General features: G+C 43.4%; 1 protein-coding gene across 3 annotated transcripts in view; it reads left to right on the top strand.

The window, feature by feature from the left end:
* The first annotated feature begins 2,392 nt into the window (after window positions 1-2,392).
* ISM1 (isthmin 1) overlaps window positions 2,393-26,862 on the top strand; it is a 76,404-nt gene continuing 51,934 nt past the window's right edge. Inside the window, exon 1 of one of the 3 annotated variants that reach the window (XM_082745750.1) lies at window positions 2,393-2,465. Coding sequence is in view for 1 of the 3 variants with exons in the window: in XM_082745748.1 (XP_082601874.1) it covers window positions 4,205-4,342 (138 nt within the window). In the remaining 2 variants the exon portion in view is untranslated. Of the gene's footprint in view, window positions 2,466-4,112; window positions 4,343-4,396; window positions 4,568-26,862 lie in introns of those variants that run through there. The other 2 variants (XM_082745748.1, XM_082745749.1) reach the window with 2 other exon arrangements.

The raw sequence follows: 26,862 nt of genomic DNA, 5'->3' as shown, positions 1-26,862 counted from the left end.
AAAAGGAACAACAATAAAATCCTGTCACAATAAACCACAAGATTCTCTTCAACAATATTTGCAAGGTGTTCTGGCTTGTTGTTGATTTCTCTTATTTTCTCCAAATATTCCAGTCAAATAAGCTTGCCTGCAAAAGAAACAGACCAAGAATACAAGATGAAATCTATGAGAAAGTAGTACAATCAGAAGACAGAAGAGTTCATATTTATAGGTCAGCCGCCTATAGTAGGAATACTTTAAGGAGAGTGAACTTATTAAGGAAGGTCTATATAAAGACCATATTTATTACAGTCATTAAACGAACACTGGTGGAGCAACTACTCCATGCAAAGCATTATGCTCAGGTTTAGAAATATAATGATCGTGAGACAGATGTCCCTGTCTTGCAGCTAATATAAGTTGCTATAGCAAACATCCCTAAGTCACAATGGTTTTGAACAACAAAGTTTTACTTCTCATTATGCAAAGTTAAATGCAGACACCTTTGGTCCATACCTCCCTTTTGAACAGTAACTCAGAGATTTGGGCTCCTTCCACCTAGAGTCCTTTTTTATGTAGAAAGGAATAATAGAGTGTGTATAGACATTCTAGGGCCAGACCTGGAAATACCAGAGCTCTTCACAGCCCACCTGGACCCAATGTCGCTTGAACATGTTCTCTGTGAACCCAGAAAGAGAACTGTATGCTGGAAGTGGGGAGGGGACATGTGCTCTGAAATGTTCTACTAAAGATGGTGATCCAGGTCTGGTGAGAAAGCAGATATGCAAACAGACACATTCTACTAGGGCAAAGTAGATCGATAATAAAGGTATGGGGTATCTTGGTCGGTTAAGCAGCCAACTCCTGATTTTGGCTCAGGTCATGATCTCAGGGTTGTGAGATGAGGCCACGAGTTGGGCTCTTGTTCAGCGCAGTCTGCTTCAGATTCTCTCTCCCTCTCCATCTGCCCTTCCCCCCACTCACACTCTCGCGCTCTCTCTCAAATAAAGAAAATCTATTATAATAGTAATAATAATAATAAGATATGAATAAATTGTTCTGAAAAAGGAGGTAGGATTTTTTTAAACTTTCATTGGCAATTGGTCCAATTCCATAAAAGTGCTTGCAACCAAATTTGTTTTGGCTATTAAATTTCTAATTCCTTTTCCACAAAAATTATAATCCAGTTTTCCCTAACCCCTAAAATGCAGCCTGGCTTGGCAACTTTAGTCACAGAGTATGGACTTTCATCAATACTGATTATGTGCCATTACTAGAACATAAACTCACCTGGAATTTGGGTCTCACAGCGTGAAAGGATTTTAATACGATTCATTCATACATTTGTTCAACATTTTATAAAGACTTCTGTCCCCAAAATTCAATTTACAATTTTTACAACATTTCACAAAGGCTTTGATCTCCAACTCGCCCTTTACAAATTTACAAGAATGTGCACTCACTGCAAGGATTTCTTTCCAGAATTTTTTTTAAAGTTATTTTTCCTTAGGATCCAAAAATGTTAATTTTAGATGAGAGGAGAGGCAATTGAGGCTCACATGTGGGGACTGTATGTGATGGAAATACAGGACACAGCAGCCTGGATTCTAATTTAGACCAGTCTGCCTCAGGCAATAGGAAAGTCATTTGTCCCTGTGCACCCACATCATATAATATGGCACAACTGGGGTTTAGAGCCAGGCTTAAACTCTCTTTGCCTTCAGGATTCTAGTTTGCCATCTTAATTTATATATTTCATCATTGTGCTGATTCTCCCGCCCTCCACCCCTTTCCAAGTGACTCTAATTAGAAAACACATAGGAGGATCCTTGTGGGGTCTGAAAACTGCTGGGATCCCCTCTTTGATCTCCCATCTGAACTGCGGACGGTCTATTGTTTCAAATTCTCCCCCAGCGCTCTGGCTGACAATTATTTGACATTTCAGAGCCCAGAGATTTCAATGAGATGCCTGACGGGACTGGTCGCCTAAAAATCCAAAGCAAGCACTCCCTGCAAACATCTCCCCTTTCTCCCCCTGCAACCCTTCCCCAAAGTACAGAAAAGGGAAAGATACTGAGTGCTTTATAAACAGCTGCCAATTCATTAATAAAATGTTAGGGCTGGTTAGAATTTTGAAAATGCTCACAGCATCTCCTAAGCGGCAACTAGCCTCAGCCCTTCCTTTCCCGGACACAGATTAAAACGCAACCATTACACCCTATCTTGACCACTGCTATTTAAATTCTGCAAAATGTCACGGTGACCTGAGGAACTTTTGGACTGATGAAGGGTTTCTTGTCTTAATTTGGGTAAGACTCCGCTGACGTGCCTTGCGTAAAGATGTGAAGTCGGAAGGTAGTTGACTTTAGAATCTTAAGTTTGTAGGGCGGAGAAAGGCGTGCAGGCGAAAAAAGTTTATTTAATTTTGGTCACCTAAGCAAGACTCGGGAGGATCAGCCCCAGGGAACCGGAGCCCCAGAAGCGAGGTAGGTTTGGAAATTTGCAAAACGTACGTGTGCGAACGCCTAGGCGGAGGGCTCCACACACTGGGAGGGACCGGCTGGGCGGGCACAGGGAAGGAGGGAAGGAGGAAACCCGGTAGGAGGCGGGGGAAACGGGATATAAAAGGCCCCAGCCGTGCATTGTGCTCACCACTCTGAGCCACTCGGGAAGGCCGGAGCCAGACCCTGATCGAAAGGGAGGGAAAAGCGCGCTGCCACTGCGGTTATCCGAGCCTGCCACCGGACCCACTTCGATCTCGCATCCGAGGCTAGAACTCCGCGCCCTCTGCTCAACCCTGGAGCCCTTCCACTTGCCCAAGGCCCCCAGCAAGGCATGAACGGCGCGCGGGAGCCCGAGGCTGCAGCGCGGTCATGAGGCGGTGGCCCGGGAGCGGCGGCTGTGCGACGGCAGCCCCTAGGTCCCCTCCGGGAGCAGCGCCTCCGGGATGAGCCCCTCGACGCGTGACTGCCTGAGCTGAGATTGACCCCCAGTGCCCCAACTACGTCCTGCACGCCTGAGCCGCGCGTTCCTGGCTCCAGAAGCTTCCAGCCGAGCCACCTGCGCGCTCGACCGGACCCACACCCACGTCTCACTTCCCAAGCTCTACCCGGCGCCGCGGGCGCGTGAAGAGCTGCTCAGGGAGTTGCGGCCCCCAGTCCAGGACCAAGTGTCAAGACCCTTCTGGAACGACACTTTATTATTCCCCTCGTACACACGCACGGCAGTTTCGGCAAGGGGCGCACAGTGGCAGACACCTGGCTTGTCCTTCACCCTCTCGGTTCTCCATCACCACAACTCTTAACTCCACTTTGTCAATAAAGATTTCCAAACTCGCCCAGGCACCCCACCCACCCACAGCCCCGAGCCTCAGTACGCACAAGGTCTGCCCTCGCCCGCTACAGCGACCTCGGCAGCAGTGCGCGCACTTGGCGCAGCCCGGCAGGCGGACGCCGACCCCGGAGGGGCACCCGGGTCACCTCCAAACAGTGACAGCCCCTGTGCACGCGGGGCCCCCATCTGGAGTCGGCTCACCCTAGGACTCGGCGGCTGGGCGGCGCGGCCCGCGGCCCGAAGGAGCGCGGGGAGGAGGGGAGGTGGCTCGTCGGGTGAGTGGCTCCGGGCGGCAAGGGCGGGGGAGCCAAGCGTGGAGGTAACTCCGGGCCGCCACTGAAGCCCTCCTCCTCATTCTCCTCCTCCTCCTCCTTCTCCTCCTCCTCCTCCTCTCCGCGCTCCTCTGGCGGCCGCTCCCGCTCCAGCTGCGGCGCCGCGGCCACATCTGGGGCGCCCATGTGCGCTCGGGGGCTCGGCTGCGCCCGCCCCGCCGCCGCCCCCGCCGCCCCCGCTGCCCCCTGCTCGCAGGGTGGTCCCCGGCCCGGCCCGGGTCCCGGGCTGCCCCCCGTCCCCGCCGCCGCCGTCGCCGCCGCCACCGGGGAGCGCCGGGGTTTGCTCCGCAGCCGGCTTGGACGCCCCCGGCCCCGCGGTGGCTCCGCCGTGGTGCGGCGGCGGCGGCGGCGGCGGCGGTGGCGGTGGCTCCTGCTCCCCCGGCCCGGCGCGCCCCGCTGAGCCTAGCGCCAGCCCCGCCGGCCCGGGGAGCGGGGCCCCGGCAGGGGCCGAGGCGGGAGCCGCGCTGCCGGGCTCCCGGGCTCCAACTCCTCCTCCCCCGGCGCCGCCGCCGCCGCCGCCGCCCGCCGCGCCGGGTCCTAAAGCCGCGCGTCTTAAGAGGATGGTGCGCCTGGCAGCGGAGCTGCTGCTGCTGCTGGGGCTGCTGCTGCTCACGCTGCACATCACGGTGCTGCGCGGTTCGGGAGCCGCTGACGGGCCGGACGCGGCCGCGGGCAACGCCAGCCGGACCCAGCTGCAGGTGAGTGCGCCGCCAGAGAGGGGCGCGCGTGGCTGCGGGGCCCAGGGTGGCGGGGTGCTGAGTTAGCACCCGCTGCATGCGTGGAGGCGGGTCCCCCGCCTCACTAAAGAGCAAATGTTTGGGCAGCAGCCGGGCGGGGGCAACCTGTCTCCGGCAGAGGCAGAGCGGGGGTAAGTGCCTGGAGGCAGAACCCTGCGTAGAGGTCTGGCAGACGCTGTCCTTCAGGTCTGTCACAGGTCGGGTACCTGGGGGGCGAGGCTTGGGATGCGCAGAGGAGGTGTGGAGTGTGTGTGTGTTGGCCTTAGGGGGCTTCCAGTCTCTGGTTGCCCTTTAGAGGCTGATTAATGTTACTCTGGGGGAGAGGGGACGACAGGGTTGGAGAGGCTTAACTAAGGGTAATATCCCCAACGTAGGTTTGAGAGGAAGAACCTCAGTGAGTCCGCCCTTTGGGAAAGTAACGCCAAAGATCAGGAAATAATTTCCCGAGGAGAATGGCCAGACACCCTCTGTCTGCCCAGGCAGTCCACGTGCCTCCCGTGTACGTCCCCAGCCTTTCAGAGGGCGCGGAGTCAAGCCACCTGTCGTGCTTGGGGCCGGGTCACCTGGGGCTTTCAGATGTCTAGTAAAGCCTTCCAGCGTTCCGCTCCTGTTGAGGGTCGCTTTAGGAACGGGATTCTGATGATCCGTTCAGCTCCAAGGAAGGGCGACGGTGGAGGAGGTGGGGGTCGCCTTTAGGGAGGGGAGAAGGGGCTTCAGACACAAGGTCAATTATCGCTTCCGAATGAAGGATTGCTCAGGTAGGAATTTCCTGCCGCTGTCTTGGAAGACACTTTTCCTTGAGTCTAAGGGTGTTAGCAGTTGTCAACTTGGGGCATGGGTAGAAATCAAAAAGGATTTTCCCAAGAAGCAGTGGGAATTTTCTGACTCCTAAAATCTCTTCCTCAAACCAGCCTCTCCAAAACTCTTTACTCTGCAATGTCCAGATAAGTATTATTCATTGTTCCCAAGGGCTTTACAATCATTGTCCCAACTAATTCCTTTTTTTTACGTTTTGTGTAATTTTTGTGAAGAGTTCTGTTAAAGAGAGAATTCACTTAAATAGTTCCATAGTGCTTACTGTGTGCCACTGCATTAAGCGCTTTATAGAATTTCATTGATTTAATGAAGTTCTATACTGTAAATATGCCCCCTTTGCAGATGCAAAAACTGAGGCACAAAAGAGATTAGGAAATTTGCCAACATTCATACACTCCAAATTCTTGATTAAATTATACCAAGCTTAAGTGGGTATGAGAAGAATAAATGAAAGAAAATGGGATTGGGAGGGAGACAAACCATAAGTGACTCTTAATCTCACAAAACAAACTGAGGGTTGCTGGGGGGAAGGGGGTTTGGGAGAAGGGGGTGGGATTATGGACATTGGGGAGGGTATGTGCTTTGGTGAGTGCTGTGAAGTGTGTAAACCTGGTGATTCACAGACCTGTACCCCTGGGGATAAAAATATATGTTTATAAAAAATAAAAAATTATATAAAAAAAATTATACCAAGTTTTCTCTCTGCCAGGGTGTCATAGACTAAAGCAAGGTGATCCTTGCACGCAAATGCCAAACCAGGAGTGGAAAAACATACACCCCAGAGCTTGCAGTTCTTTTAAAAATTGGGGACATTTTTGAAAATGTCAATTCCCATGGGCCAACAGGAACAATGACAGGTTGATAGGATTCCTCTGGGGAAACTGAAGAGAAGAGATGCCCATTCTTTAGACTATGGTACATCTAGCAGTCTAACACTGTAGACATCATTCTTAATATCTTCAAGATTTCTGGAAGTCATATTTTATACATGATGCTTTCTTTCCTCATGGGCTCATGAAAAGCTGTAAAAATGGTGTTCTATGGAAAAGTAAATTTGGCAGATTTCTTTATGAGGTGTTTGCTATCATTAGAATAACCTGGGGTTGGCCTTTTCTGCCTGAACAGTAAGGTAATGAGAGAAGCAGCTGGTGGAAGTGGCAACTGCAAAGGGGAAGTGGATTAAATTCTCAAAAGGGCCTTTGGCTGAAGAACTTCCCCAAGAGGGCAAAAGAAATGGGGGATCTAGAAGGAGTAATGGTCCTAGGAATATCTTGGGTCCCAAGGAGCTGCTAATCCCCCGTTTCAGCTTATCTTGTAATAGTGTTTGGCTATTTGGTCTACTCTATGCACTGATCCAGGCAGAATGATGAGTTTAACAGTTTGGTTCATAACTTTATTCTCTTTTGTAATTTGTTATTATAAAAGTTTTATATTCTTCCTGACTAAAGTTATTTCTTTGGCTCTCTAAAGATATTACGATTCAAATGGAGAAAGAAAGTATGTTCCACCAAGTGAGAAGGTCTGCAAAAGACATTTATTAGTATGTTGTTTTCAGCCCTGTGAAATGTAATTCACTACTAACAGGTGCATTTAAAAACAAAACTGGGGACACTATATTCTTCCTGTTTATTGGGCATTTTTAACCCATATTAAGTCCCATTTGAGTTTGTTGGCTCTGGGATATTTTATTTAATTTTTATTTTATTTTATTTTGGCTCTGTGATATTTTGAGTTGCTAAACTCATTTTTTGTAGCCTGGAAGTTAACCAATCCTTATACTACCTTATTTATTTGTTATTACCGCTTAAAATATTCTAAAATACAAGGTTGCAGTTAGAAATGCACAATGGTTGGTTTATTTACCCAACAGTAGGGTATTTGGGATCTTTTAAAAAAGAGATACTCCCTTATTTAAGATCTGGTGGTTTGGACATATCAAGGACACCCAATAAAATAGTAGTAAGAATAACAACAATAATAGCTAAGATTTCTCAAGTGTCTTTTATGTGTCAGGCACTGTTCTTAACACTTTACGTATATCAACAAAAGTCTTGTGAATCAGGCACTATCGCTATCCCAGATTCAAATGAAAACATTGATGTTAGGTAACTTGTCCAGGGGTGCACAGCTAGAAGCTGCTTAATTTGTTTTTGTTACTTTATACTGAAAAATCTTTGAAGATATTTGTATTCCAAGTTCTTAGCAAAGTCGTCATGCTGGCTGTAAGACAGAGAAGGCCTTTTAACAATTTAAATTTTCAAACACATCTTGACAATCTTATTGTGTTAAATAGGAATATACATATTTATATATATATACACATACATTGATAACATTATATATACATACTCACACATATATATAAACATGATCTAACACGATTTGGGGGGTAGTTTCAACATACTAGAGGATACATTCTTTTTTTTAGCTCAGTGACTATCCCCATACTGTAGGTACGCTGTTAGGAGGTGGCAGTAAAATGCTTTGAGCATGCCATAATGTGGCTCATGAAAACAATGTCAGTCTGCGTACTGCTTTCAGTATTTTAAAATATCTTATAAGAAATTGTCCAGTTGTCTGCAACAGCTGCATAAAAATGCACAAAAAACTTTAACTTTTTTCACTTTTGAATAAAATCTTAGCTCCATTGAAATGAGTGTGTCATGTTAATCAGAAACTCAGATTAGTTCTTTCATGTCTTTAATTGATAATAGTAATAAAACAATTACATATAATGAAAGCAGTCTGGAAGATAGAGCATTCTAAAATATAGAATCCACAACAATAATAATTATTACTATAATATAATAATAATTATAATATAATAAAATAATAATATAATATTATTATATTATTTTATTATTATTATTATTTTATGGCTGCCTCTCTACTAATCTCAGTCAAATTTAAAACCATGAATTTCTACCAATTTTAAATAATAAAGCTAGAATTTGTTAAGACAGTGAGATAGAAGCAAGTATTATAAACCACAAAATTGATATTTTTATAATATCATAATGGCAAACCAAGCTCTGAAATGTAACTCAATGTCTTTGTTCTCTGCATCCTAACTACCATCTTTAAGAGCTTTCTTCTTTTATCCCTCTACTTGCTTTCAATAAAACAGCTTAGCTTCTCACTGCTTTTTTTTTTTTTAAGATTTTATTTATTTATTTGACAGAGATCACAAGTAGGCAGAGAGGCAGGCAGAGAGAGGGAGAGAAGCAGGTTCCCTGCTTCCCTGGGATCAGGGCCCGAGCCGAAGTCAGAGGCTTTTAACCCTCTGAGGCACCAGGCGTCCCTATACTCACTGCTTCTGATGCAAGAGGTCACCTGAGCTATTTATAGCAGTAGAAGCAAAAGGCACATTTATTTGTACTTAATACAAGTAAGTTTCCTTGCAATGGTTCTGTGGGATTGACAGGTTTTCTATAGCCTTTTCATAGGTGAGGAAATTGAGGCCTGGAGAGATTTGTGTAACTTGCCCAAGGCCACGCAGCTGTGGTGAACAGGGCCAGGATTCAGATGCAGGCAGGTGGATTGTGGAGCCCAAGTTCCTTTTCCAGTTCCTCAGCAGGACTCCCAGCTCTGATTCAGGTCAACAAGCATTGTCTTTCTTGTTTTGTGACTTGCCTGCCCATATTCCAACCAGGGTATTTGCTCTTATCCCTGGACTTCTTTATAAACTATGGATGACTGTCCCACTTAGCTATTATACATAACAAACCACCCCAATGTTTAGTGGCTAAAAACGAGCATTATTTTATTAGTTCATCAGTTTGTGTGTCAGCAACTTGCTCTGGGCTCAGCAGGGTAGTTCTACTGAACTCACCCAGAATTACAGCTGTGGCTGTAGCCTTGTGTTGGCTTGACATGAGCTTGATAGTCCAAGATGATGTCACTCATATGTCTGATGGTTGATGCTGGCTGTCACCTAGGCTCTCTCTCAGGTCTTTCATCTTCAAGGAAGCTAGCTTTCATGGCTTTACATGGTGGTCTTAGAGCCACAAGAAAGTAAAAGCAGAAATTACAAGACCTCTTGATGAACTTGTACAACTTCATCTACATTCTGTTGGCCAAACAAATCAATGGGTTAGTTCAGAGTCTAGGGGACGGGAAATAGACTCTTCTTAACTGGAAGACCAACAAAGTAACATTGTAAAGGAGCACGTGTATGGGGCTGGGAGGAATTATTGTGGCCATCTTTTGCAAAATCTCTACCATATTGATCTTTTGTCTCATAGGGTTTGTAAATGTTTAGACCAATCTTGCACTCATCTTTTAATATTGTTTCCACTGCCTTTGGCCATGCAAAAACTTTCTGTTTTAAATGTAAACAACTCTGAATCATCTCCCCTGTGACTTTTGGTTTTCTTGCCTTACTTAAGAAAGAGTTCCTCAGATAAAGATTGTCATAATCTTTAAACAGATTTTGTTCTAACAGTTCTATAGTTTCATTGTTGTCGATGCTGCTGTTGTTTAGAACTACAATCTACTTTGGTGTTATTTGTGGGTTTAAGGTCCATTTATTTATTTATTGTGGGGTTAAGGTTTAAGATAAAGATATAGCAAGATATAACTCTGTTTTTTGTCCAAATGAATAGCTACTACTTGTCCTATCATACCTAGGTTTGATTGCTATTTTGATAAGGTTTTATTTCTTATTGTTATAGTTTCTAATTTGTTAGTTCTGGAATCTAGGAAAGCTATAAAAGTATATACTTAGTTTTCCTGGTGTGTGCATGAAAACTAGAAGTATCTATTTCAATACTCATCAATATTCATCATGGGATAAGTTGAAAATCTTCATTTTTTTTCACCTTAGCACTTTAAATAAGATTATGAGATGGTTAAAATTTATTCATAAAACCCTTTTGGCCTTGGTACCTCTTTGCTTGAGATCTCTGATTAACATTCCATGTTATTCCATGGTCAGTAGTCTATTCAAATAATGTAACTTTTCTTTAATCAATTTTGATAAATTACATTTTCCAGAATATAATATATTTTTACATACTGATAAATTAGACTTTCTCAGTTTAAAGTTTGTACATAGTACAAACGTATTTTGCAAATATTTCATGACTGTATATTTTTATGCTGTACAATCTTACATCTCTTTGTAAGACCTATCAGATTAAGATCGTTAATTATATTATGAAAAACCTCCAACTCTTGATTTATTTATTTTTTACTTATCTACTGATTCCTCAAGGAAATTAATTTCATTTTTATCCTACTGTTGTGGATTTGTGTATTTCTCATAATCCCATTAATTTTTGCTTTACTTGTTTAGAATCCATGATGTTGGGACATGAAATATCCTTTCTGGTGGTTATATTTTATCAAGATGAAATTCCTTATTTATCATTTTACTGGTTTTTGTCTTGAATACCTTTTTTGTTTTCCTTTTTTTTTTTTTCCTCCTGGGATTTGTTGAGTGTCTTTTAAATATCTCTCTTATTAATAACCAATAGCTAAATTTCTTTTTCCATGCAATACATCAATAAATTTAACTCATTTATATTTACCGTGATTATGGGTAGATTTGAAGATATTTTTCCCATTTTATGTAGTATTCTCAAATTTCCATAATTTTTCTCATTTTGCCTTTTACCTTCCAATTTTCTGTGTCACCTTTGGCAAGAGAGTTAGCCTATATCCTAATTTCCTCCTCTGGAAATTAGATATATAACTATTTCCTAGTGCTGTTGTAAAAATTAAATCACTGAATGCATGTTAAGTACTTTATTAGCACATGAACATTCAATAAGTATTTAAATATTATTTACCATGTTCATTTTTCCTCAAGTTTTGATAATGTCCTGTTGCTGTTACTCTTAACATTTTAACAGATTTGAATTTACACTTTTCTATCAGTGCTGAAAATCAATCCGTATTTATAACTAAATCTCCCCCCCACATAAGAATCTGGCATGCCTTTTCTCTTTCTATGTATCTCTCAACTTTTAATCACATTATATGAATATTTAATACCCGATTATTCCTCTTTCTTTCTGTTTCTTTTTTCTTTCTTTCTTTCTTTTTCATTATAACTGTCTTAGGAATAATTTCTTAGGAGTTTCATTTATGTTCCTAATAATTATTTAGATATAACTGTAAAATTTACTTATTTCTTCATCTGTTGTTGCTGCTACTCGAATCTCATATTTCATCTTTTATTTTGCTAGAAAACATTCTCAGAAATTTATTTTAGAGAGGGTTTTATCAAAGGCTAAACTCACTGAGATCCTAAATGCTTTAACATATCTTTATTTGGTTCTCATACTTAAATGTTAATTTGGTAGTTGGCTGTGTTCCATGTTGTTTTTCCTCAGAATTTTGAAGATAAAATCCCATTTTATTCATGTTTCACTCAAAAACATGATACTATGTCTTTGTAGATGACTTTTTTTTTTTTAACTAGAAGCTTTTAGGATTTTTCACTTTATTCATAACTTTCAGAAATGTCATCATGTTGTGTTTAGATTTAAGGCTTTAGTTAGGTAGTTCTGGTTAGCACCACTGGACACTTTTAATCTGAAGCTCCATGCTTCTCTTCATCTTAAGAATTCTTGTTGAGTAATTTCTTGCTTATTCACTCTTTAATCAGTTTTTTTCTCACCTTTTTCTCCTAGCTTCTATAGCCTTGCCTCTTCTCTCCTTTCCCTTCTTTTTCTTCTTCCCTTCTCCTTCTCTCCTCCTCCCCTCCTCTTCCTCTTCACTCTCTTTTTTCTCTCTCAGCATTTTTAGTTTTTTAATAATGCATATAATTTATATACAATAAAATAAGTGAGTCTTAAAAGTTCAGTTCCATTTTTGACAATTGTATATGCCCATTTAGCCACCATCAAGATTATGATATAGAATCATCATCCCAGAAAGTCTTCTAGGGAATATTCATAGGCAATTCACTCCTGCTGAAGGCAACCAGTGTCTCACTCCTGTCATCATAGATCAGTTTGTCCACTTTAGATCTTCATACAGATGGAACCATACCCTGTGCAGTTTTGTGTATGTGTCTGGCTTCTTTTGCTCAACATAATGATTTGAGGATTCATTTGTTTTGGTGGGCGTATCAGTAGATTTCTCTAATTTATTGCCATGTTGCGTTCCATTGCACAACTACATCACAATTGGTTTATCCATCCTTGGTAAAAATTTGGGTGGTTTCCAATGCTTGGGATGTTATTTAAAAAAAAAAAAAAAAGCTACATTAAAATTCTCATACAAACCTTTTTGTGAACATATGTTTTCATGTCTTTTTTTTTTTTTAAGATTTTACTTATTTATTTGACAGACAGAGATCACAAGTAGGCAGAGAGGCAGGCAGAGAGAGAGGAGGAAGCAGGCTCCCTGCTGAGCAGAGAGCCCAATGTGGGACTCAATCCCAGGACCCTGGGATCATGACCTGAGCGGAAGGCAGAGGCTTTAACCCACTGAGCCACCCAGGTGCCCCTGTTTTCATGTCTTATGAGTAAATACCTAGTAGGGCAACTGAAATGGCCTCTATTCTTCATACTACTATAAGAATTCCTCTAAAGAAACTTTAAAGAGACTTTTCTTCACTTTCTCTATTCTGTAGTGTTTCACTTTTTAAAAAAGATTTTATTTATTTATTTGACAGAGAGAGAGAGAGATCACAAGTAGGCAGAGAAGCAGGCAAAAGGAGAGGGGGAAGTAGGCTCCCTGCTGATCACAGAACCTGATACTGGGCTTGATCCCAGGGCCCTGAGATCATGAGCCAAAGACCCAAGCACCGTGTTCCACTTTCAATTGGTTACCATTTCTTGCATGTCAACTAGAAATCATTCCTTCTTCCATAGGTGAACCCTCTCAGTTTTACACCTCTGTAATGGATTTTTTTTTTTTTATTTCATCTGCCTTTTTAATTTCATCTGCCTTTATTTCATCCCTTTGGAGAGGGAAAGAAAGTAAATGAAAATACCTTGCTTGTCACCTTGAACTGAAACACTATAATTTTATTTCTTAATTTCATTTTCCTTTATACAAACCAGAAGAAAGTTTTATGGTTTGTGTAGTCCCTTCATTCATTCTTTCCCAGCCATGTGCTAATAGGCATTGGTCTTTGGGTCTGGGGGACACTCTCAGAAGTCTTGAGAACTACCCACTCAGTAAAGAAGAGTCTATTTTGGTTTTAAAGCCTTTAAAAGAAAGAATCCCACAATCTTCCATATGTCATACAAGTATTTCTTTTAACAACCTTCAGTGTTATAATATTGTCCATCTGATGTGTCCTTTAAATCTTTTATGCTACATCTTAATTTTGTGTTTGCTATTTTTTTACCACCATTCACTCACTTTTCAAAAAAGTGTCTCATGCAGGACTTGAAGACTATTTTTTTTTTAAAGATTTTATTTATTTGACAGACAGAGATCACAAGTAGGCAGAGAGGCAGGCAGAGAGAGAGGAGGAAGCTAGCTCCCTGCTGAGCAGAGAGCCCAATGCGGGGCTCGATCCCAGGACCCTGGGATCATGACCTGAGCGGAAGGCAGAGGCTTTAACCCACTGAGCCACCCAGGCGCCCCTTGAAGACTGTTATTTTAATAGTTTCTCTATCTTCTCCAGATTCAATTATCTGCATTGGTCTTAGTTTATAGTGTTTAATGGTTTCTGTGGTCCTCTTATTTCTCTCTCATCTTCAGAGAACATCTTTCTTCTGCAACCCTTGGCTCAGGACTTTTTGATTTTTAAAAAAAGAAATGGTGAGGAAGCCTCTTTATTCGGTGACAGCTAAGAGTGTTCCTTTGTCTGTATTCGCTTCCTAAAAGACAGAAGATTCTTCAGGGGATGCGATGCGGTGTCGATTGAATACCCAGGATGATACCCAGTGAGTTTAAGAAATTGCAAAGGAGTGTGCTATTAAGAAACAGATCTCATTTTGGATTTTATTTAAATCTTTTCTGTACTTCATAGAAGCTTCATAAGAGGCTGTGAACATAAAAGATAAAACTTAACTTCTTTCTGTGGCTGATGAGTCCAGAGGTTAGATGGAATACAATGCTAATAAAGTCAACATGCTAGTGCCCAGTGTTCCACTCACTGCCCACTGTGATCACTGGCTTGATCACGTAACCTTATGGCTTCTTCCCTTCTCTGCCTTCTTCCTCTTCCCCCACCAAAGCTTCCTGGGGTCATCTCCCAAATATACTACTTGCTCTTCGTTTCAGAGTTTCCTTGTGGGAGAACCCAAACTAAACAAAACACTACTCGTGCACTGGGCCATGGGGATGGTAGTGATGGTATAAGAAGTGTACAGGGCAGTTTCCATGAGGCACTTGCTGCTTCTTGCTGTCATTAACAAAGCTGAAGCCTGTTAGTCTCAGAAAGGCGCATGCTGTGGGCAGCAACAGAATCTGGCTACGCCATGCGCTCCCAGAGCAGCTGGGAGGAGGGGAATTCCAAAATAGTAGGAATGAGGAAGATCAGGGCCAGGTGAACCCTCAGACTGCTGGCGTTTAAAGAGATAATTGGTCTTTTTTCTCAGAGCCTGATTCCCTGCTTGGTTGCGATTGTAGGTAGGAGGATAAGCGGTGCTAGAAAGTCCTCAAAGGTGCACAGGATTGTTATCTAATGCCTAAAAAAGGCAGGTGCCAAGGGCCTTGATAAATGCAGCTGCTCATCAACTCCCCAAGTGCCGACCAGCATGCATCACTGAAAGTTGTTTCTGTAAACTGAGTAGAAGTAAAAACAGTAGGTTAACTACTCCTTCTTCCTGTTGGCCTGACCTGTGCACATTTGAGTAAACCAAGTCAACTTGCATAGAGCCCTGTCTGTGACTGATATACCCCTGTAAGAGAGCGATATCCCCCGACCCCCTGGCAGGGACAGTGCTGCGGGGCCAACAGAATAGGAAGGAGAGTTTCTGGCTTCATGTTTGGGGCCCCGGGCTGCCAGACTCACAGATTGGGGCACTCTAATCCCCAGATGTTCACATAAGTGACCTGGAACACGGAAAACAGACTGTGAAGGCAATAGGCCACTTCTCCCCGGACACCACATCTCTATTTTCAAAAATAACAAGATGTGGACAGAATCTATATGAAGGATCCAGGGAAGCTGGAAATGATGTCATAGGCCACCCAGGTGTTAACTTACTCCCACGGGCATCTAGATAAAATATTCATGCCAGTGCCAATAAAACAAATGAAAAACATGTCTTGGCTCCCAACTACCTCTCAGAGATAGGGATGGAGAGAAAATGGGGGGAAGGGGAGTGGGGAGGAATGGCAACTGTGTTATTATTTTTTAAAATACAGCTTTATTGAGGTGTAATAGATGTACAGTGAACCATGCATATTTAAAGGGAACAATCCGATGAGTTTTGACACCTGTGAAACCATCAAGATGATGAGTAAGTCTGTCATCTCCAAGACTTTCTTTGTGCTCCTTTGTGAGTCCTCCCTCATTCTCCAGCAGTCTCCAGACTACTGAGCTGCCTTCTGTCACCAGAGATTGGTTTTTACGTTTCCTAGATTTTTATATAAGTAGAATCATACAGGATGTACAATGCAGCAAGCTTCTTTGCTTACCAAAATGATTTTGAGACTCATCCATGTTGTTTTATGCAAAAGCATTTGATCCTTTTTATTGCCAATTAGTATTCCACTGTCTGCATACAATAGGCTTATCCATTCATTCACTGAAGCACATTTAGGCTGTTTCCAATCTGGGCCTCTTAAAGTAAAGATGCTATGAATATTCAGGTATAAGTCTTTGCATGAACATATGCTTTCATTTCTCCTGTGAATACTTAGGAGCTAAACAGGTTGGTCACATGCTAGGTGTATCTTTAGCTTAATTAGGAAATTGTGGCAATCTTTCTAAGGCACTCATAAAACATGTTTAAGATCTATAACAATCCAGAGACACCACTGGAAACCTTCAGAATATTGGGAAGTTGAGTCTCAGGATGAGATCTTCCTACAGTTAAAACATTTGTAGATTGTGATCTACAATATACTGTTAAGGCTTAAGCAATGCAGGGGTTAGGGACATCCACCCCCCTCTCCACACAGTCGTATCACTTTTGACTTCCCAGAAACTTAACTACCAATAGCCTGCTGTTGACCAGAAGCCTTACTGCAAACATAAGCAGTTGATTAACACATGTTTTGTCTGTTATACATAATGTATACTGTATCCTTACAATCAAGTAAGCTAGAGAAAAGATAATGTCATTAAGAAAATCTTAAGGAAGAGAAAATACATTTACAGCATCATACTGTATTTATCAATAAAATCAAGAAAAATCCATGTTAAGTGGACCCATGCAGTTCGGACCCCAGTTGTTCAAGAGTCAACTACAGGATGAAAGTTGAAGAAAGGAGAGAAGATATTGTCTCCTTGGAGAGAACTCTTCTATTTTTCCAGGATGCCCAAAGGACAAAAATTTCACAGGTCTCAATTCTCCAGGTAATGGTGGTAGAAAGAAGAGTTAGGTACTAGACAAAAAAAAACAAAAACAAAAACAAAAAAACAAAAACCAGGTTGCAGAGATGTCCCAGCAAAAGACTTGTCTTCCTCTGGAAGCTGCTGTCCGTTGCTCCCTTCATCTTCCTGTCCCCTTGCCCTCCCTGACTAGAAATTAAGACAACCAGAAATAGATTTTCTATCTCTTGCCTGGGGACTCAATTACATTGTGACTTGGAAATCTGGTATTGGTTATGAGCCCCAAATGAATTGGAAGCCAGTTTTATTGCTGGGAACCTTCAGATTCCAGGAAGTAGAAAGGGCAAAAAGTAAAAAAGGGGAGATCTCATTAGGAGATTCTAATCCCTAACCCATGAAGCGGGCTGAAGGAAATGTAAACATGAGCTGGCCTCCTGGCGATGCTAGACGTTAGGAGCTAGGAGCGAGGGCTCAGGGTTAGAAACCCACTTAGAGTGCTCATTGGAGGACAGGGACTGGCCCTCCCTCACCCATCCGCTGCCCTGATGTTCACCAGGCACAGCTGTGGCTCAGAGACAGAGCAGAGGCTTGGGATGACGGCTCTGCCTTTGCACCCAGAGTGTTAGAACAGCTGTGGTATCTCCTGGGATCTCCTCGGGGAACTAAAAATCTCAGCCCGCCCCCAAAACAACAGAGTTAGGACCTCCGTTTTAATAAGAGCCCCATGCTAATCATACACACAGTACAGTTTAAGAAGCACCATTTTTAAAAAAAAAAGATTTTATTTATTTATTTATTTGGCAGACAGAGATCACAAGTGGGCAGAGAGGCAGGCAGAGAGAGAGAGGAGGAAGCAGGCTCTCCATGGAACAGAGAGCTGATGTGGGGCTCGATCCCCGGACCCTGGGATCATGACCTGAGCGGAAGGCCGAGGCTTTAACCCACTGAGCCACCCAGGCGCCCCAGAAGCACCATTTTAGAAGCTTATCTTGCAAATTGCAAGTCCCAGAAAACATTGAATACAGGTTAGGCATTATTCAGCTCTTTCCCAATTATGTTGCATGACAGAGGACCCCCACCCACAAACTCAGTGGCTGCGACAATAAGCATGTATTCTCATGTTGACAGCCCCGCAGTTCTTCTGGGGCTCAGTAGATCTAGGCAGGCCAGGAGCCAAGCTGTGGACTGGGTTTGGGTGTCTTCCACGTGTCTCCCATACTCCTACAACCAGCCGCCTACCTGCCACTGTCCTCTCATGATGAAGATGCTCGGTAAGGCAGAGACAAGAAGCACGCTTCAGCCCTTGTTGGGACCTCACCATTCCTTCAGCACAAACTCGTCACCAGGCCCGACAGAGTGACCCAAGTCACAGGCTTTGGATGTGTTTCAGGTCCACTTCTGCTTTTCACTAACATACGCATCCATAGGCAGAAGTTGTGCTCTTCCCCATGCCTCCACATCCTGTTCAGTAAAATGGGATAATAGTAATAGCTCCATCACTAGGACCTCATCATGTTGCATGGACCATGCTGGATATCCCAGAATGGTTTAACTCATGCGTATTGGTATGATAGAGCTGTGTGATTTAGGGTAAGTTGCTTTAGTTCTCTGCATTTCATTTGCTTTATCAACGAATAGACATCCTCATGGGATCATTCTAACTTCGGGACTTCGTCTTCAGGACAGGTGATGTTGATACAAAAGCTAACCGGAAGCCTCTCCTCTGTGCCAGGCACTGCCATCAGGACTATATCTTTACCCCTTCAATTCGCAAAGTGGCCCAATGGGGACTATTTCTATTTTGCAGCTGAAGAAGCGGAGGCAAAGCGCTGTGAGGAAATCAAGGTGTGACATCTGGTTGCTCAGAGCGCCTCCTGTGGAGAGCAAGGTCGCACAGAACTGAGGCAGTCCAGGCCGTTCCATGTGGCCGACACATTCTACCTCATGCCAATCAGTGATGCTTCTGAAAAGGCTATTCTCGGCTTCTTCTCCCATGTGGGAGCAGGAAAGGAAAGCAAGAGCAGGGACAGCTTGAGAGAAGAGACTGGGAAAGCAGCTGGCCTCCTGCTTCAATGGAGGCCCCCTCCCCACCCGACCCAGCACGCGGCCACGTCCCAAAGCAGATGCCGGAGGGATGTGATGAGCATTTCCAGTGGGACCCAGCCATCAGCTAGGGCTGTGTGCGTGGAGCAGCTCAGCCTGGCTCTGGGCCAGCCTCAGGCCCGAAGGAGCCTGCCTCTGAGAAATTAGAACTGGAAAAGGCTGTGGATTTCTGTCAGCACAGGATTCCGCGCACCAAAGGTTGTTTCTGAGTCAAGCAACGCACGTCCATCTCTTTCTGCCTTCCTTCTGAATGCCCTTCCTTGTGCAGTCTCATTGCTTAAAAATCGTGTGCTCCCTGGTAGGGATGGAACCGTGCCCGCAAATATGTTCTTCATCACTCACAGAGCCTTAACCATTTAAGCCTGCAACCACTTCCCTGAAGAAGGGACACCCTTTCCTACCTTCCTTTCCCAGACATAACAAGAGAAACGGGATGTGCCTGGAGGACAGAATTTCCACAGGCTCCATGAGCTATATATTCTGCTTTTAAGTGATTATGGCTGGCCAGAAGAATTTCTTCCTTGCAACTAATCCAGTTTTCCCTCTCTTCAGTGTGTCACAAATTCCGTTTCCTCAAGGTCTTCTGAAGAACAAGTAGTCAGTTTTTAAAATGTTTCCCATAGTTGACAGTAATATCAGATTCCCTTTTTTAGCTATGGTATTACATTGTTAATATCTAGTCAGTTTGTGGGCCACTCTGGTTCCAGATCTTTTTCGGTTGTTTCTCGCAAGCCCCTTACTGCCCTGAATTCCCAGTATATTTACTTTACCCTCTGTTTTGTTTTGGTTTTGGTAGGCTGTTTCTCATACGTCCAGTATGTTCTGCAGTGGCCTCTTTCTTCTCCCTTTGCATCCCAAATGTTGAATTGGGATAAATCTCCTTTCAACTATCTTAATAGTTTATTAATTTGTTGATCATCACAGAATTGAACATTGGGTATACAGCTTAATGGTAAAAAAAAAAATACATGACTACTGAAAATACAAAATCACTATGATATGAAATCACTATACTATCCCACCAGAAAGGCTAAAAGGAAACAAACAAACAACTGATGACACCAAATGTTGGCAAGAATGGGGAGCATCTATAGGGAATATGAACTAATACAAACACTTTGGAAAATTGGCTTTCCAAACTGCTGAACTAATATGTATGTACTCCCTGGCCCACCTGTCCTAGCCTGAATATATACCCCACAGAAATGTATTCATCCGTGATCTCAAAGATCTGAGAAAGAATGCTCAGAGCAGCACTATTTTTTTTTTTTTAAGATTTATTTATTTATTTGAGAGAGAGAAAGAGAGAGCACAAGTTGAATGAAGGACAGAGGGAGAAGCAGACTCCCGGTGAGCAGGGAGCCTGACGCGGGGCTCGATGCCAGGACCCTAAGATCATGACCTGAGCCAAAGTCAAGACGGTTAACCGACTTGAGCCACCCAGGCGTCCCAAGAGCAGTACTATTTAAATAGCTCCAAACTGGAACCAGCGAAATGCCCATCATCAGTAGAGCAGATCATCAGTAGAGCAGATCTCAGTGCACACACTGAGAGTGCACAAACAGAAGCCGTACAGCTTCACACACGTAATGCTGACTCAAAGAAGCCGGGCACAGAGAGTGCTGGCTGATGCTGTTTATGGAAAACAACCAGGAAACACAAATCTGTGCTGGCAGAAGAGAAGACCCTGGTTGCCTTGATCAAGGAAATGACTAGAAGGGGGCACCAGGGGCTGTCTGGGTGCTGCTAATGTTCTGTTTCATAATGTGAGTGCTGTTTACACAGACCCATTCGGTTTATGGAATCTCACAGAGCTCTATCATTATCTGTGTGCGTTTTTCTGTATGTGTATCATACTTCAGTGAAAAATACAGTGAAGAATGCAACAGGCGAGGTGGACAGTACCGAAGAGATGGCCGTTTTTCAATGGGAAGGGCAGACCACAAGCCCCAGTGCTCACTCCCTGTGTTCCCTGATGGGCCATACCCTGTGGACTGGTCTCCAAATTGTAATGAGTGTGGATGCATTTCGGTGTAATGGGGATCCTCTCCTGCTTCCATGGCCCCACGCTATTGTTAGGACATCAAAGACCAACTGCTGGCTAAGATACAGTCCATATGAAAAGAATGACCAGCAAATTTACTGCTTGACTTCATTCCCTTTAAAAGGAACTGGCCCCGTGGTCCTCTTTCAAAGCTCAATTGTGGGCATATATCTTCTTTATAGGACACTGTGTACAATAAAGAGAAGCAATAACTTAAAATTTTAGAAAAAGAATACCTTTGAGAGCCGTGTGAGATGAACATTCCATCACTGTGGTTACGTGTGCCCAAACACTCCTAAAAGTCTAGTCATGGGTCTGACAGCCTTCTATTCAACGTGGTGACTTTTTTTTTTTTTTTTGACTAATTGGGTTATATTTTTATGCTCCAGCCCTTTCCCTAGGCTCTGCAAGGTCTTGGGAAAGTCCTTAATGAGGGGTGACCAACTTTGAACCAGAGGGCCACCTCACCAAAATCAGGCAAAATGGCAAAGTCCATATCCCATTACTCATTAACTTATTTGAAGTTGCCCTTTGTGGAGTACACATTTGTTTAAGAATAAGCCTGGGTCGGTTCTGTGCAGTCCTCCAGGACCCACAGGGACAGCATTCCTTCACACAGCCCTAAGTGTGGAAATCCCTTAGGGCTTAATAGCATCTACAGAAACTAGAACTGAGTGAGAAAAGAACAGAGTTGTTCTTATGACTACGAGAACCTTTCTAAGGGGGAAATCGGTTCTCCAGTATGCAAGTAAAATTACTGACAACGTACAGGATGTCTTTGGCGTTACTTGGGGTCTGACTCCAGGGGTGGAGGAAGAGGCTTCTGCAGTCACAATTGCCAGCTCGCTCAAAACCAACCAATCCAGAACGATCCTTTGAATCTGCGATCACTTATTACAGCAGTGAAACTTTCCAGAAGGGATAACACATTTTCAGGAGTGACCAAGTGCCCCTGGCTTGAAGCTTCCACTTCTGTTTAATGCATTACTCTTGAAAAGGTTCAGCAGGCCACACTTGGCTAGGAAAAGGCTAACTCCTGACTAGGTCCTTTCTTTCTGCTCTGCTTACTGGCATCCTTCAGGAAGACACACTGACCATGTGAAACAGTTGCAGTTTTCCCAGGGAGATTTTGAGGCAAAACAATTCCCAAGACACCTATGAAATGAGGTAAATCTCACCTGAAATAAGAATAAACATCAGAGGGAAGGAACTGGAAATATTTGGAAAGGCCATGGCATCCCTAAGGAGAGTGACTCTAACTATTGAGCCGCAGGTGGAAATAATGAGAGCCAGGCTTTTCAGAAGGCACCTGTGACCTTTCTGTTCCAAGTTCTTGCCACTGGCCTTGTCGCCCTGAAGTACAGTCCAGTGTGGTGTCTGTGGCCCACCATGCCTCTCCCACTGCTTTTTCTCCGAGGCCTGGACCCATGCAAAGCTCTGGGATAACCCAAAAATGAACATCAGTGTCCTTGGCCCTAATGTGTTCATAAATGGGGAAAGGAGGGAAGAAGAAAAGGGAAGAGGGCCTGCCTAGATCCAGAAAACTCAAGTACAGAAAGATATGGCCCCAAATAAGCCAGTGTGTGTTGTGGAGCCAAGAAGAGCACCGTTCCCACCTTCCTAAAGTGAACGAAGGACAGGGATGCAAACACAGGGAAAACTAAGAGACAGAATCACAGCTTTAAAGAGCTACCCTCTAATCAAGGAGCCTACCTGCAGCTCTTCTCTGGGTCTCTGAATGCTTGTTGCTCCAAGATAGCTTAAGCCATTAACTCAACTTGCTTTACTTTGAAGGCTTCTGTGTGTGTCTACTACTCTTGGGGTTGGGGTTCTTCCTGCCACTTAGGTTACAGTGGAAGTGGAAGTGCCATGGAAATTTGCCAGAGATGGAGCTTGCCAAAGTGACCAGGGCTGTCTGTTGGCCACATAGACTCCCTTTAAAAGAAAAACTCAGCACCCACAAAATCCCAACTGTTCAGCCTGGAGCAATGTCAGGGAGCCATCCGTGGACTCTCCTTGAGATTCAAGGAAAGGTGAATGCTGGCAGGAGAATTGCTCTGGCTATGCCCCCAGAACGTTCTGTGTCTTGGTTCTAACAATCTAAGTGAAGTGCTTTTTGTGCTGCAAGATCCATGGGCAAATGACTGGTGCTTGCATATGCACCCAGTGCAGGCAAGGTCCCTGCCCTTCTTCCAAGCTCTGTGCCACACACCACACACACACGGACACACTCCCCAACCAAGATGAGGCGCTCTACTTAGAAGGTGGGTCACAGGCTTTCACCAAACCCTAGAATTTTGTTGTTGGCAAGACACCTGGAAAACTGAGTCCCAACTTCTCATTTCTTGCATGAGGAATCCCAAACCCAGAGAAATGAAAGAACTCTCTCAAGACCAGACTGCTCATTCTAGGTTGGCTGACTCCCAAGCCAGTCCTCTTTTGTGAAGCCACACAGCCTCCCATTCCTGGACATCCTTAACATGGTTTTGTTTTACTGGAGAGAATTGGAGCAAATGCACATCTAAAATTCCCAGGCTCTGATAGTACAGTTACTTTTAGGTTGTTATGAGAACTGAAAGAAAATTAAATAACCATGAATTATGGCTGTTTTATTTCAGAGACCAGGTTGCAGTCAGGTAAAGGACATGATGTACATATACTATAGAGCATGGCCCAACTATACAGTAAGCATTCCATGGTCCCATTCATTTATTTAACACTTACACATTCATTTATTTAACACTTACATATTGCCTATTATGTGCAGGCACTGTGCTAGATGCTGGAGATTCAATAGAGTACAAGCTTCTGCTCTGGAAAAGGGTTTTGCAAATAATTTATTAATAAGTAAAGTAATTATTATGGATTATAATGGACATGGACAGGAAGCAAAGATAGAGAATACCTGGGGATACCTACTAAAAGGGTATGGCCAGGGAAGGACTTGCCGGAAAAGTGGCACTGAAGACTGGAACTGAAGAATAAGACAGGGCCATCTTTGCAAAAACTAGTTGGAGAGAGCCATTCAGACAAATATAATCATGAGCACCAAAGCCTTGAGGTGGGAAACTTTGGCTTGACTAAGGGATAGAAAAGAGACTGGAGAAAAGGAGTGAGTATAATGGAGAAACTGGTTTGAGAACTTGCAGAAGAGGGTGGAGCCTTCTAGGTCGTGATAAAGGGTGTAGCTGTTCTGAGATCAGCAAGGAAGGAACCATTAAAGAGATTTTGGATGATAACTCTGTCTGGTTTGTGGAGAATGGGCTGGAGGGGTGCAAACATGTTAGGAGCTTCTATAATAAAATAATCCAGCAGAAGAAGAAACATAGACCAGAGTGGGGAGGAGTAGATGGTTGCAAGACACCATGCAGACACAGAGCCAATAGGACGGGCTGATGGATCATATTTCAGAGTGGAAAAATTGACAAGTCAGAGATAACTTCCAGTTTTATGTGGGGGGGAGGCATACATATCAGTGGATCTATATTGGACATATGGAATTTGAGATGCCTATTGAGACATCCAAGTGAAGATTTTGAGCAAGGAAATGGTTAAATGCACTGGGAATTGAGACTAAGATGTCATGATCAAAGTGGTAGAAGGAGAGCCAAGAGTTATGTCATGGACACCAAGGGAGGAGACTACCTTAAGGCAAGAGTCCTTTTGAATGTTACTGTCAGAGCAAAGAAGATGAAGACAGAGAAGTGCCCATTCAACTGGGAAGCATGGCCTTTGCTGAAATTCTTAATACTGAATTCAGTTTAAGAGGCATTATGGGAACAGATGACAACCTCTGCTGGGTGAAGTAACAAACAGAAGGTGAAGAAGTAAGTCTTAGAGAAGCTTTAATATGAAGGGGAAACATGTGGACAAGGGATCAAGGGCGAGTATTTGGTTCATTTGTTTTGAGATCAGAGGTACCATGGTATCACTGATACTGAGACCAAGCCAATAGAAAGGAGAAAATTAACAATGACAGATTGAGAGGGGAGAGCTGAGAGGTAAATTGATCAAGAAAGCAAGAATACATGTGTGGAAATTGGCCTTTGATAGAAGCAGGGATGACCATTCCATGCAATAGTTGAGAAGAAGGAGGAGCTATGCAGATGGGAGTCTAGAACTAGTGTGAAAATACAAAAGTCAACTATACAACTGTCATGAAGAATTAACCATGGATGGCTCCTCTTCCTTCAATGCAATATGCAGTGAGAACAATGAGGAAGAGTAGGGGATTTGGATGGAGCAGATGTGAAATAATCGTCTTGGATGCCAGAGAAGACAAGATTGTGAGGGAAGGGCCATTGATTTTGGAACAGTGCTGAGTACTTATTTGAGGTTCAAGAACATGGAAAACAGAGTAGGTTTTCAGGTTGGGCTATTTTATTTTTCACATTGTCCATCTGCTTGGCTTCTAACATAGACAAGTTGGATCACTGGATTCAATCAGAACGGAAGTTTTGCCGGTGAAATAGATCATAGGGAGAGAAGGAGGCAAGGAGTGTTGAGGGGAGTTACAAAGAAATGGTTATACGAAGGAACATGTGCTAAATAAGAAGGAAAATTAAAGAGAAAGCTACAGGGTGGTGAGATAATGGCAGAGGACCAGAGATCTCAGTGAGTTAATCTAGGGAAATGAGCTAATAGGACAGAAAGCATCTTTGTGTAGATTTGCTGACAGAAGGTCTAGGGCAGAGGGGAGCTGAGATGCAGTAGAGGAAAGTATTGATGGTGGGAAGTCAAGGAGCTGGGACGGCCATTTACATAGATGTTGAAATTACCAAATAGGATGACAGACGAGATTGGTGAAGAAGACTGAGCCAGAAGGTTACATTTTCAACAAATGAAGAATGATTAGAGGCACCACATAGCAGCTGGGATAGTCATCATCTTGAAATGCTTATGCATTTTTGGTTTTGTTTTTTCAGAAAGCAGGGGGAAAAATGGTCAGGAAGCAGCTATGGGAACCATGAAGATCTAGGAGAAGGTTGAAGGAATAGTCAGAGAAGAAGTTGAAAATGAGAAGAGATGGTTTATCATAGAATGAAAGTCCTAGAAGGAGGTCTTGGAAGGGTGGCAGGGTCAGGTTGAGTCCATTTAAGAGATCTTCAAAGCAGTGTGGGATGGAGAGCCTATGGTCATGGATAATCTAGAGAAACCATGATGGGAATGGTTTTGAGCTTCTCTTTACTGGAGGTGACACTCTAATCTCAATGGTGGCCTCTGGGCTCTTGTTCCTCTGATTAATTTGATGTAAGGGCATCAGATGAGGGAGAGAAGTTACTTTTGCTTCCAGGACTACCGGTATCCACTTCTGGGTACCACACTTGAGCCTGTGCTCTCAGCTTTTTGTCTTCTTCCTGCCTCCTCTTTAGCTGTGTCTCATTGCATGACTGACAACTGATCATTAATTCATGAAACCCATCACTTCACAGAATGTAGGACATGTAGTCAAGAAAAAACTGAGTCCTTCCCCAGCACCAAAACCTAAGGAAGAAATAAAAAATGCCCCCAGTTTCAAGCCATATTCATCACCTCTAAGCATCTCTTTGCACCATGAATATGTATCTGGCTACCAATCAGCAAAACATAGTTTGGGTAGAAGTTGCTATAACCCATTGTTTAGGAATACAGGACTTAGAATTCACAGTATTTCTGCAGTTAGAGTAGCAGGTACTATTTCCCTGGAATAGATGTTTGAAGGGAAGATGGACTTACTTTCACAGATGATGTGTTTACTTTTTCAGATAATGTGTTTCCTTTAGTGGAATGGAGATGAGCCTCAGTGCTCATGATATTTGCAGAAGGGAATGTTCCTTTGTTACCCAGCTGCAGTGGAGAAGGTGCTGACCCACCTGTAGGGGAGAGAAAGAGAGAGAGACAGAGAGAGAAAGAGAAAGGTCACAGCCATGGACAAACCCACACTGCATGCTGTCTGCCCCTTCACGTACGGACAGGAGAAGTAAACTGACACAGAAAGAAAATATGCCTCAATCTTGTACTAAATGCAGAACTCATAGTATTTTTGTTTGTTTGTTTTGGTTTTGGGGTTTGTTTTGTTTTGTTTTGTTTTGTTTTTGAATGAAAAGTGTGCATGAGCAGGAGAAC

The sequence above is a fragment of the Mustela nivalis genome, assembly GCF_964662115.1.
Source record: "Mustela nivalis genome assembly, chromosome: 8".
NCBI classification, from domain to species: Eukaryota; Metazoa; Chordata; class Mammalia; order Carnivora; family Mustelidae; genus Mustela; species Mustela nivalis.
Note: the sequence above shows the minus strand (reverse complement) of the source record. Positions and strands in the feature narration are given on the sequence as shown.